This window comes from Glandiceps talaboti, chromosome 20, assembly GCF_964340395.1.
Source record: "Glandiceps talaboti chromosome 20, keGlaTala1.1, whole genome shotgun sequence".
NCBI classification, from domain to species: domain Eukaryota; kingdom Metazoa; phylum Hemichordata; class Enteropneusta; family Spengelidae; genus Glandiceps; species Glandiceps talaboti.
Genome location: NC_135568.1, coordinates 18,065,560 through 18,079,919, shown reverse-complemented (window position 1 = coordinate 18,079,919; position 14,360 = coordinate 18,065,560). Strand labels below are relative to the sequence as shown.

Sequence of the window (14,360 nt, the reverse complement as noted above, 5' to 3'; positions counted from 1 at the left end):
AATCAGATATGGACACTTGATGTGACAATAAACAGATAGTGAATCAGATATAGACACTTGCTGTGACAATAAACAGATAGTGAACCAGATATAGACACTTGCTGTGACAATAAACAGATAGTGAATCAGATATAGACACTTGCTGTGACAATAAACAGATAGTGAATCAAATATAGACACTTGCTGTGACAATAAACAGATAGTGAATCAGATATAGACACTTGCTGTGACAATAAACAGATAGCGAATCAGATATAGACACTTGCTGTGACAATAAACAGATATTGAATCAGATATAGACACTTGCTGTGACAATAAACAGATAGTGAATCAGATATAGACACTTGCTGTGACAATAAACAGATAGTCAATCAGATATAGACACTTGCTGTGACAATAAACAGATAGTCAATCAGATATAGACACTTGCTGTGACAATAAACAGATAGTCAATCAGATATAGACACTTGCTGTGACAATAAACAGATAGTGAATCAGATATAGACACTTGATGTGACAATAAACAGATAGTGAATCAGATATAGACACTTGCTGTGACAATAAACAGATAGCAAATCAGATATAGACACTTGCTGTGACAATAAACAGATAGTGAATCAGATATAGACACTTGATGTGACAATAAACAGATAGTGAATCAGATATGGACACTTGATGTGACAATAAACAGATAGTGAATCAGATATAGACACTTGCTGTGACAATAAACAGATAGTGAACCAGATATAGACACTTGCTGTGACAATAAACAGATAGTGAATCAGATATAGACACTTGCTGTGACAATAAACAGATAGTGAATCAAATATAGACACTTGCTGTGACAATAAACAGATAGTGAATCAGATATAGACACTTGCTGTGACAATAAACAGATAGCGAATCAGATATAGACACTTGCTGTGACAATAAACAGATATTGAATCAGATATAGACACTTGCTGTGACAATAAACAGATAGTGAATCAGATATAGACACTTGCTGTGACAATAAACAGATAGTCAATCAGATATAGACACTTGCTGTGACAATAAACAGATAGTCAATCAGATATAGACACTTGCTGTGACAATAAACAGATAGTCAATCAGATATAGACACTTGCTGTGACAATAAACAGATAGTGAATCAGATATAGACACTTGTTGAGACAATAAACAGATAGTGAATCAGATATAGACACTTGCTGTGACAATAAACAGATAGTGAATCAGATATAGACACTTGCTGTGACAATAAACAGATAGTGAATCAGATATAGACACTTGCTGTGATAATAAACAGATAGTGAATCAGATATAGACACTTACTGTGACAATAAACAGATAGTGAATCAGATATAGACACTTGATGTGACAATAAACAGATAGTGAATCAGATATAGACACTTGCTGTGACAATAAACAGATAGTGAATCAGATATAGACACTTGATGTGACAATAAACAGATAGTGAACCAGATATAGACACTTGCTGTGACAATAAACAGATAGTGAATCAGATATAGACACTTGATGTGACAATAAACAGATAGTGAATCAGATATAGACACTTGCTGTGACAATAAACAGATAGTGAATCAGATATAGACACTTGCTGTGACAATAAACAGATAGCGAATCAGATATAGACACTTGCTGTGACAATAAACAGATATTGAATCAGATATAGACACTTGCTGTGACAATAAACAGATAGTCAATCAGATATAGACACTTGCTGTGACAATAAACAGATAGTGAATCAGATATAGACACTTGCTGTGACAATAAACAGATAGTGAATCAGATATAGACACTTGCTGTGATAATAAACAGATAGTGAATCAGATATAGACACTTACTGTGACAATAAACAGATAGTGAATCAGATATAGACACTTGATGTGACAATAAACAGATAGTGAATCAGATATAGACACTTGCTGTGACAATAAACAGATAGTGAATCAGATATAGACACTTGATGTGACAATAAACAGATAGTGAACCAGATATAGACACTTGCTGTGACAATAAACAGATAGTGAATCAGATATAGACACTTGATGTGACAATAAACAGATAGTGAATCAGATATAGACACTTGCTGTGACAATAAACAGATAGTGAATCAGATATAGACACTTGCTGTGACAATAAACAGATAGTGAATCAGATATAGACACTTGATGTGACAATAAACAGATAGTGAATCAGATATAGACACTTGCTGTGACAATAAACAGATAGTGAATCAGATATAGACACTTGCTGTGACAATAAATAGATAGTGAATCAGATATAGACACTTGCTGTGATAATAAACAGATAGTGAATCAGATATAGACACTTACTGTGACAATAAACAGATAGTGAATCAGATATAGACACTTGATGTGACAATAAACAGATAGTGAATCAGATATAGACACTTGCTGTGACAATAAACAGATAGCAAATCAGATATAGACACTTGCTGTGACAATAAACAGATAGTGAATCAGATATAGACACTTGATGTGACAATAAACAGATAGTGAATCAGATATAGACACTTGCTGTGACAATAAACAGATAGCAAATCAGATATAGACACTTGCTGTGACAATAAACAGATAGTGAATCAGATATAGACACTTGATGTGACAATAAACAGATAGTGAATCAGATATGGACACTTGATGTGACAATAAACAGATAGTGAATCAGATATAGACACTTGCTGTGACAATAAACAGATAGTGAATCAGATATAGACACTTGCTGTGACAATAAATAGATAGTGAATTGGCAACAAATCAAATGAATTAATCGAATGAATACAAAAAAACAGCTTTGATTAATGTGACTGTGTATATATTTGTGTATTTACATAAAGGCATCACAGACACAGTGTTGTGATTGTACCTGTTAATACACCTGGTATGAAAAGAGGGAGATCCTTGCTATTCATGGGATATGAAGGTATGTCTTAATATACACAATCCCCTGACATGTGAGTGCAAGTAATGGGTGTAGTCATGGTATTAGTATGAGTGCTTGCTATGTGTCTGCAGCTGTATTTTCACAAATGTAGCATTGAGTCAAAGTTCAACAAACACACTACAAGAACAAGTGCAAATACCACTGACTACTACCAGTGGCTGCAGTCATGTGGTAATGGGTTTGTTATCTACCGGTAAGTCCCCAACAGATGAAGCTAATGCAGTGTTTTCTACTGCACATTCACTCACTACGCTCATGAAAGTTACGGCAACAGAGAACACTGCAAGCACTCGTGTGAATACCCCAAGTATGGCCATACTTGCACTAGTCTGTCATGGGGTAATCTGTCATATTACATAATAATAATGACTGTTGTAGCATTTTTACTAAGATCAACATGTATTGCTCATTTACACCACCAGGAATCCACAGGTAGTTATAGGACATGACCTTAACAGGCCCAGATGTAGGGCTGTGTAGATCCTGTAATTAGAACATGTGAAACTAGATATGTTATAGTAGTGCATAATTATACAAACAGGTGACATTATGATAAAATCAGACATGTGACATGCCTGTATATACAGGTAGCTATGGTAACATTTACAAAAGACAGACTCTGTGACATGTCTGTACACACATCCATGTATCAGCAGTGTAGTGTACAGCAGTGTATAGTGTAGGTCTGTGGCTAGACCCCTAACAACAATTTTCCATCTTTGCTGACACTGACCTATATACCACAGGAATATGGATCTGTACAGGGCATTTTACAGGATGAAATTTTATTTGAAGACTTTGTAATATATAGCACTTGGAGTACTTCGGAGGATCGATGCATTACTATATGCTCTTTATCATTGTAATCATCCTATCTACAATTTGAAAATGGTCTCCATAAAATTAGTGACAATTGTCATCATATAAAAAAAAATTTGTTTGATATTTTTATATTTCATTTTGTAATCTTTAATAATACCAACCACATTTATTTTGATTGTAGATGTTCCCTTTGGTCATATACAACTAGATTTTGACAATGTCAAGGTGCCTGTATCTAATGTTCTACTTGGTAAGAAAAAAGTTGCTTTTAGTTTAAGTGATGATGTGAATGTGTATGAAATTCATTCATTGTGATTGGAATTCTGTTTTTCAGCATTTGTTTGAAAAGTAGTAGAATTTACAAAATTAGATTTGTTGCCAAAGTTCATTTTATATATTGGAGATTTGTTGTGATCTCCTCTTCACCCGTACCCTATTCCATCTGAATTTGTGATAAGGATTGTTTACAACAGATTAGGGCAAATGAGAGCAGGTCATTGAATGGCATTCCGACATGATCACCGATTCTTTTTTATTCTTGAAATGTCTTATTACAAGGTGCCTCAAGTCATGCAATCTATCTAGCTAGTCTTAATTACCAGGCGAATGGGATATGGGATAATTCCTTGGCAGATTGGGTATAAGATATTGGCAAGGTGCCATTAATATGGGATATGGGATAGTTGCCAGGTAGATAGGATATGGAATAGTTCTCAGTCAGATGGGAAAGATATGGGATAGTTCTTGGGAAGATATGGGATAGTTGTCAGTCAGATGGGAAAGGTATGGGATAGTTGTCAGTCAGATGGGAAAGATATGGGATAGTTGTCAGTCAGATGGGAAAGATATGGGATAGTTGTCAGTCAGATGGGAAAGGTATGGGATAGTTGTCAGTCAGATGGGAAAGATATGGGATAGTTGTCAGTCAGATGGGAAAGGTATGGGATAGTTGTCAGTCAGATGGGAAAGGTATGGGATAGTTGTCAGTCAGATGGGAAAGATATGGGATAGTTGTCAGTCAGATGGGAAATGTATGGGATAGTTGTCAGTCAGATGGGAAAGATATGGGATAGTTGTCAGTCAGATGGGAAAGATATGGGATAGTTGTCAGTCAGATGGGAAAGGTATGGGATAGTTGTCAGTCAGATGGGAAAGATATGGGATAGTTGTCAGTCAGATGGGAAAGATATGGGATAGTTGTCAGTCAGATGGGAAAGATATGGGATAGTTGTCAGTCAGATGGGAAAGATATGGAGCACGTTGAAGAGATGAAGCCTATATTGCCTACAAACACATAATGTATTGGAGACATTTACAAACTGAAAATTATATTATATAATGACAATTTATCTTAATGAAAATTACAAAATACATTTACATATCCATGTCTCTTTATAGGACAGGTCAACTGAAGGGCGCCCTCTATCTTTCTCAAGGTCTTTTAATATTACATTGCCCTTTAACAATAGTACACTACATGAAACTTACTCTAAATATTCCTTACAGGGGAAGGAAGAGGTTTTGAAGTTGCACAGTCTCGCCTAGGACCAGCTCGTCTTCAACATTGCATGCGAGAGATTGGAGTTGCTGAGAGAGCTTTAGAGATGATGTGTGCACGTGTACATGAAAGGAGTCCATTTGGAAAGACTCTGGCCAGACAGGTAATGTTAGTAATACTGATTATTTGTCATAAAATCAATTAAAATGACAGTTGTTAGTAGATAAAATAAAAGGAAAGAGGATTGATTGGTTGTTTCTTGAACATTAACGGGAAAGGATACCTTAAAATTCATTGTATTTATTAAAGATTTAGATGTTAAATGAGATAAAATGCATTGTTTTCATTCACTTTCATCTATCAGTACAACTGCATAGCTGTATCATTCCAAACTTTAGGCAGAGGTAAACATACAGGTCTTTGTAGGGAAATTTTGGTTGATATACAGTTGCAATTATGTATATATTGTTTACTTTCTGTTGTATACAATGTTGCAGTTATTTACTTTCTGTTGTATACAATGTTGCTGTTGTTTACTTTCTACTGTATATAATGTTGCAATTATTTATTTTCTGATGCAATGTTGCTGTTGTTTACTTTCTGCTGTATACAATGTTGCAGTTATTTTCTTTCTTCTGTATACAATGTTGCAGTTATTTACTTTCTTCTGTATACAATGTTGCAGTTATGTACTTTCTTCTGTATACAATGTTAGTTATTTACTTTCTTCTGTATACAATGCTGCAGTTATTTACTTTCTTCTGTGTACAATGTTGCAGTTATTTTCTTTCTTCTGTATACAATGTTGCAGTTATTTACTGTCTTCTGTATACAATGTTGCAGTTATTTACTGTCTTCTGTATACAATGTTGCAGTTATTTACTTTCTGTTGTATACAATGTTACTGTTGTTTACTTTCTTCTGTATACAATGTTGCAGTTATTTACTGTCTTCTGTATACAATGTTGCAGTTATTTATAAATTACTGTCTTCTGTATACAATGTTGCAGTTATTTACTTTCTGTTGTATACAATGTTGCAGTTATTTACTTTCTTCTGTATACAATGTTACTGTTGTTTACTTTCTGTTGTATACAATGTTGCAGTTATTTACTTTCTGTTGTATACAATGTTACAGTTATTTACTTTCTTCTGTATACAATGTTACTGTTGTTTACTTTCTGTTGTATACAATGTTGCAGTTATTTACTTTCTGTTGTATACAATGTTACAGTTATTTACTTTCTTCTGTATACAATGTTGCTGTTGTTTCCTTTCTGCTGTATACAATGTTGCTGTTGTTTACTTTCTGCTTTATGCAATGTTACAGGGTGTTGTACAACATCAAATAGCTGAAAGTAGAATTGGGATAGAAAAAGCCAGATTACTTGTATTGAGAGCAGCTTACCTCCAAGACAAGTATGGTGTGAAAGCTGCTAAGAAACAGGTAATGTGTACATTAAGTAATGCTTAACCTTATTGAATATCTCTAGGATTGTCTGACTTTCATGTGATTATGTCAACTTTATCTTGATATCTAGTCATAATTTATATGTTCCCAGAAATATAATCTAAAAATAAATTTACAATTATCATTTTCAGGCATTCTGATAAATATTAATTGTAGGAAAGGGAGACAAAAATTAGTTGCCTGTCAACTAATCAATTACTGTGTGTGTTGTATTGATTGATTGATTTGTGATTTAGATTGTCAACTGTTGATCAGCTATACAGTTTAATTTGCACATGTCATTTTATGGTATACTAAGCAGTGCATGTCTGTTGATGAATTAAAAGTCAAAATCTCCAGTATGATTGAACTTGTATTTGATTTGACAGTAGTTAACTTAGGGTGTCTAGTGGAGTAAGTGTTCAAATGAAAATGATCACAGCACAGGTGTAAGATTTGGGTAAATAAATATTTTTTTGTAAAAAGATACACGCACGAATAACGCCAATTTCCTGTTACCCAGCTATGTAAACAAGTATCAGATGCATATAATAATTTATATTGGGGCTTAAGGTATTAGCACTGGCTTCATTTGGACACAAATTCTGAGTGTACAGTTATGAAGAAACAACAACCACACAAAGTCTTAGGGTGTACAATGCTCACATCTATAATTACACCACAAATATGAATAGTAATATACATAAAGATATGAATAGTAATATACATAAAGATATGAATAGTAATATATATGAATAGTAATATACATAAAGATATGAATAGTAATATATATGAATAGTAATATACATAAAGATATGAATAGTAATATACATAAAGATATGAATAGTAATATACATAAAGATATGAATAGTAATATACATAAAGATATGAATAGTAATATACATAAAGATATGAATAGTAATATACATAAAGATATGAATAGTAATATAAATAAAGAACAATACTAAATACATACAAATACATACATACATCAAACAATAATTCAATTCAAATACTTCAGTTAAATAAATTCTAAGGCCAAGTAAATGTTGTTTGTTCCGGATACCCGACCCTACCTAGTTTTTCATGCCAACCCTAATCTTTATTTTACATATTCAAGAAATCCCATTTAAATCAAAGATCATGCAATTACATATATAAATACACAGTACAGAGTTGTTTATATGGACACAGATAATGGTTCTAACAAGAACACCCAAAATTACCAAGGATACAATTTACAATTCCAGGAGGTAGCTCCGTAAAGTCTCTCTTCATCTTACTATTCCACATCAGTACTGTACATTCAACGATATACATGTAGTCATTTCTAGTCCACAATTATCATTCAATGTCCGTCATTCATTTGGTTCAACAGTTAGACAAGTTCACCAACATTCACCTTTTGGCTTTCAACACGACATGCATATACAACAGGCTCAGGTTCCAGCATAATACAACATACATGAACATGCCATACAATTTTCAGCATACATTTGTACACTAGCCTGGTCCTTGGTACATCTCATCTCCATACACCACTGGATACAGAGCAATTCACTCTAAGTTACTTGACAGTTCACAGCACAAACAACATCAACAATAAGGGGTTTTCTCCACTTTGTCCAAATGGTTCACCAATATTAACCAAGTGTTGTAGTCTAATATACTCTGAGCATTCCAACTCCTATTATTCTACAAAGTAGGTGGCCATCTTGAAACTGGGTGACTACCCTTTTCCACGGAGCATGGGAACTTCTGCTTTTTATTCCAAACCAATTTTATTTAAGTTTTACTGTTTCCCATGTAGGTATTTCTCACTGACTATTTGAGCTACTGCCAAAGTTACTGTAGAAAGTGTATCAGTACTAGACGACTGGTTGGCTATACTCACACTAGCATCTAGCTGCATATAACTTACACCAATATGAACCACGCACCACCATTGTTGTCAGTTCCCCTCTACTACACAGTTCAACTGGACAGGTACTTTCCAGCTGCTACTAAACTAAACTTGCTGACATTGCACTGGTTCAAGTTCATTGCATACCTCGTTTCACTTGTTGGATACTTGAAATTTAGTGAGCGAGTCCCCTAGTTGACATTACCAAACTGTAAACAGCTAGAGACAAGACAAACATGTCTCAGTCGACATCACATGACAATTCATATTTTCTTGCTCACTGTCCTTCCATCTAACACCTCTAAGTGTCAAATCAAATACCTACGCCAATCTGCAAAGTGTCTGTCTGTCTGCCTGTCTGCCTGTTGATGTGTGTTTGTGTGTGTGTGTGTGTGTGTGTGTGTGTGTGTGTGTGTGTGTGTGTGTGTGTGTGTGTGTGTGTGTGGATGTGTGTGTGTGTAAACAAATTAAAGTCAAAAACTACCAGACCGATTGCTTTGATATTTGGTGGTCATGTTACTTCTGGTGTCCAAATTAAACTCCAAAAGTACCTGCCAGATTGGTATGAAACTTGGCGAGATGTTTCTAGAAGTGTTATTCTGCAGATTGTCTTTAAAATATTTTAACACAATTGGCCCTAGCAACCATGGCCATGCCCTTAGCAACAACGAAATGACAGTATATTTTGGTGAAACAACATCATCGGGTAGGCAAGTGAGTAAACAATTTAAATATATATATATGCAAATATCCCTAGCAACAATGACCGCGCCCATAGCAACAGCCAAACGATTGTGTATTTCACAAGGATAACAGGGATTAATAGACAATTCAAAAAATGTATGTAAATTTGCCTAGCAACAAGACCACGCCCATAGCAACAGCCAAATAATCACGTATATTACAAAGATAACAGGAAAGACAAATGAATAAACATTCAAAAAATGTATTCAAATGTGCCTAACAACAAGACCACGCCCATAGCAACAGCCAAATAATCACATATATTGCGAAGATAACAAGAGGATTAATAGACAAATGAGTAAACATTAAAAAATGTATGCAAATATGCCTAGAAACAAGACCACGCCATAACAACAGCCAAATGATCATGTATAGTGCAAAGATAATATCAGGAATTCATAGACAAGTGAACAAAACATTCAAAACTGTATGCAAATATATCTAGCAACATGACTATGTTCATAGCAACAGCCAAATGATCGCGTATATCGCAAAGATAGCAATATGGTTGGATAGGCAACTGGATAGTCATTCAGCAAATGAACACCTATTGTTAGCATGGACTAGCATATGGATAAATATTTTTAAAAACTGTACAGTTGTGCTACAAGGCCATTGATGGTATTTTTGGTAATTAGACTATATTTTAAGAATGCAAGCTTCAAATTCAATATAATTTGGTACATACATTTGTGATACCAAAGTGCACCTGGCCTGAAAATATTATTGATGTATCTTTTAGTTTCAATAAATTATTTGCATATTTTTGGTAATTAGACCTGTAAAAATTCTAGCTACAGTGAGGTCTTTGATACAACGTTCTATAAATGCGTCACATTGCGTGCTGTGTTGGCCGTAAGATTGCATCTGTTGGCAATCATGCTGGAGAATTCACAGAGATAAATTCATACAATCTCTTCACTATTTCATTATCAATCAAAATTGATAATCATTTTTGTACTTCCTTGATACGTGTTTTCACTCCCACATGTTTCGGTTTGCTGTGCAAGCATGCATGGGAAGATCATCAGTCAAACCAGGTCAGCTTCAACTTCCATGTCAAATTAACCCTCTCTCTACCGACAGTGTTGAGATGGACTGTCACATAAAGACTGCCATTTTTTTTTTTTAAAAACTAGGTCATTTAAAGCACATATGAATTCATCTTTTTGTGATATCTTAGATGTCAGTTTACATTTTTTCCAGTATCTAAAATGGTGAACTCTACTGAAAGTTTAATATGGCGAGTTGAAATTACGCCAAACTTTTGCAGAAGTGGATATGTACAATGTTTCAGCCAGAATTTCAAAGCTATGATTTCTTTATTGATAATGGATATACAATATCATATCTGGTCGCACAGAATTTTTCTTTTCCACAAGGCGTGAAGGAACAACAATGTAAAGTTTTGCCCTTACGGAATCATTCAGTTTACATCTGGTCTCAGCATGATCTACTTTCTCTATTGCTGTTCTTATAGTCAGTGAAAAGGTTACTTATGCAGGTCGAGTCATAGCACCACCACTGGTAAAACTGTGATTACTTTTGTTTATATCATCTGGTTACATGTAGATTAAGAGTGGATCATGACATGATGAAACATCATGTAAGCACATCTTGACTTACATACATACTTTTACAGAATTTCTGCTAAAGTTTTTAACATGTTTGTGTTAACTTTCAGATTTCCATGGCATTTGTCACCACTCCAAGAACTGTCAAACAAATCATTGACCATGCAATCCAGATTCATGGAGCTGCTGGGGTCAGCCAAGATTATCCATTCTGGAAGTGGTTTGCTTGGGCTAGAGCCATGCAGATTTTTGATGGTCCTGATGAGGTTCATCTTACAGCCATTGCTAAAACAGAGTTACAAGAGCAAGAAAAATCAAAACTGTAATATGTACAGTGTAATAAAGTATAATTATGTGTACTTGTATTAAAATGACAGTAATATAGATGTAGTTACCATGGCAATGTAGCCATTGGACTGGATAAAATATTACCACTATATTCACTGCTGTCAATATACATAACTATAAATGGTCAGAATCATTTTGTCACATTAATGCAAACAGGTTATTGCAAAGTTTGTAATCAAACATAGAAGAAAAGTTGCATATATCTTTACATGGGCATAGTTTGTACCATTGCTAGCAACATATAATGTATATCGGATTTACCAAAGCCAGGAAAAAATGTTTATTTGACACAAATCATCTTCCAAATTTATGTTTAAACAAAGTTCATCATGTCAGACTAAGGGTTGGTATGCATAGTTATCTCTTCAGAAAGAACAAAATGACAACATTAGACTGTTGAAGTGTGGCCTACATATTGTATTCAGTATGGTTTCTACTGCATTAAATAGACAATAAGGACTAAGTCTATAGTTTTCTTATCAAGAACTAGTTAGTTGTTTACTGCAGAACTGTTTCTTCAGATTTTTTAAGTACTTTGAATCCAATTGTTTAACAAAATTGTTAATACTTGTACCAGAATTTGTATAACAAAATGTTTATATTGTTTTATAATCTTACGGAAAGTGCAATAAATATTTTGAATCAGAATACTTACTATAGAAAACCTGTGTACGTGCCTTTATGTATGAATCAATAATTTGAACTTATATAGGATTGTACATACCTTTACTAGCATAGCTAAACTAATGACATTCAGTGTGCTTTATATAGACATGGTGCTGTGCGTGCATGTGCGTGTGTGTGCATGCGCGTGCGTGGACAACTTAAATTCAAAACTGCTGGGCCAATTATTGTGATATTTGTTAAAGATGTTGCTTTGGGGAATTGTTCAAATTAATATGATCACATTGGAGATGTGTGTTTTGGTGTACCAGTCATGGGTGATGAAGGACAATAGCCAATCACAGTTGAAGTACTAGTTCAAGAGACAATCAATCTGGAGTCAGTCAATGACCAGATTACAACAGGTAAAGATTAGGCAGATTGGTTAAAGAGAATTGAAGGAGGTTTTTGATACTTCAGAGTGACCAGCTGGCTGACAAGAGAGACACCATAATAATAATCACTGGGGGGGGGGGGGGAGATAGCCAGATTAGCAGAGCGCTTACAAGACCCAGATAATCGTGATGAATATGAGATTTGAGAACTAAACTGAACAATTACTTCACACCATAGAAAAATGAGCAGCATGTTAAATATATATTTCTGAAGGCTATTAAACCAAGAGCAAGGAAAACTATACACAGTTAGACTGAGAGATAAAGCAAATGTGGAGCCACATTATGTGACAACAGAATATTATTAGATCACATTATCCAAACAAGTGATAACCAGGCTCTGATACAAAAGGAAGGATTTACTGTGAAGGCATTGTTGACAGAAGCAGCCCAAATTGACTATACGTCAATGCAAATGCACACCATGAGATCACATGTTGACACAGAAGAAGGCATGGCTAAAGTGACACAATATCAACGAAGCAAAAAGCAAGGGGTCTACCATAAACAAAAGGGCAGATTCAGGGGCTAGCAAGCAAGATCATGCAAGAGAGACAACATCTACCGTCTCCGCCAATTTGAAGCACGAATGAGTACGGTTTTTCATCCCTTTAGGATACAGAATCACCTATTTTGTTAACTTGTCAAAAAATGTATTATTAACAAAGTACCATCGTACCTTTCTGAACTTATTTCAACCAATGATACGTTTCATCAATACAATACAAGGACCAAATTCCACATTCCGAAAGCCCACTCTCGTTCCTTCAGATACAGGGCATCCATCGCTGCAAATAGTTCATAAATGTAATGCCCTTTGTACTCTTTCCTCAAGATGGTCATTATTGTACAGAGCGTAAATTTGTGTCTGTTATGTATATTTGTATTTTAAATCTGTATTGTACTTGTTTTATCTTGCATTTGCATGAAAAGCCATTTAATGGATGCACTGCCGTTTATAAATAAATAAATAAATAAATAAATAAATAAATAAATAAATAAATAACAAATTATCTGTCCCTCTGTAGAGTCCATACTAGATGTTAACCGGATGATCTAAATTTACTCATTAACTAGTTGAATGTGTTGAACCAACTGGAGGTGTGAACAGGTTAACTTCAATATATAAATCCAGGTGTATTTATCAGTTATGTTCATCTGTCTACTATTAGTGATAATGTAATATAATGATAAAGATAGGACAAGTGATTTGTTCAAAATAGGTTTGTTTTTTATATCCTAGCTATAGGAGGAAGAATACAATGTGTGTACTAATAAGTATAATTTCTATACAAAAAGTTTAAAATGTCACATGAAATTTAACATCAAATACAGACACAGGGTTTGGCTGGACAAGCTTTGCTTTATTACTATAAATTACAAAAGAAGTGAACGATTCGACTGAAAACATTAGAAATTACCCCAGAATTTATCCCGAGGCATTAAAAAATCTGTTCACTAAACCACGATATTAAAAGTTTTGGGGTTTTATAAATTGTAATTAAAATAGGAAATGGACGGTTAAAAGTAATAATAAAATATTAATTTCAACCGGTATAGTAGTCTAGCTGCCAGACTCGTGACTATCGTCTCTAATCTTTGTATGCATGCCGAGCGGCTTAGCCACGACAAGAGAGTTACTAGTCCAGAACAAAAGAATAATCCTATGTAATCAATGTGCCTTCACTGATAAGATAACACTAATGTGAGAACCTGGAATTAAAAAAAAAATAACATTGGACACACAGACAACTGTCTTAACTTCATGTTACAGTGAATAAAGTGTATTAGTAAGTTATGGTTTAGAGATTATGCACACAAATGACGCTATACTTTTACATTTTATGTATAAGCCACTCTTCCTTATTAATATTATTAATAAAAAATGAAAAATAGTAAACTAGAAGTTTTCAGAATAGTGGGAGTAGAGGAAATTAAAGTGTCCTACACTCTGGAGTTATGGTTTTAATAGTGG

At 34.3% G+C, this 14,360-nt stretch overlaps 1 protein-coding gene across 2 annotated transcripts in view; it reads left to right on the top strand.

Moving 5' to 3' along the window:
- LOC144450766 (acyl-CoA dehydrogenase family member 11-like) overlaps positions 1-11,781 on the top strand; it is a 40,676-nt gene extending 28,895 nt beyond the window's left edge. For both annotated transcript variants that reach the window (XM_078141478.1, XM_078141477.1), the window contains exons 15-19: positions 2,882-2,967; positions 3,992-4,060; positions 5,317-5,471; positions 6,639-6,755; positions 11,090-11,781. In XM_078141478.1, coding sequence (XP_077997604.1) covers positions 2,882-2,967; positions 3,992-4,060; positions 5,317-5,471; positions 6,639-6,755; positions 11,090-11,305 — 643 coding nt within the window. In that variant the 3' untranslated portion in view covers positions 11,306-11,781. The remainder of the gene's footprint in view (positions 1-2,881; positions 2,968-3,991; positions 4,061-5,316; positions 5,472-6,638; positions 6,756-11,089) is intronic.
- The last annotated feature ends 2,579 nt before the right edge of the window (positions 11,782-14,360 follow it).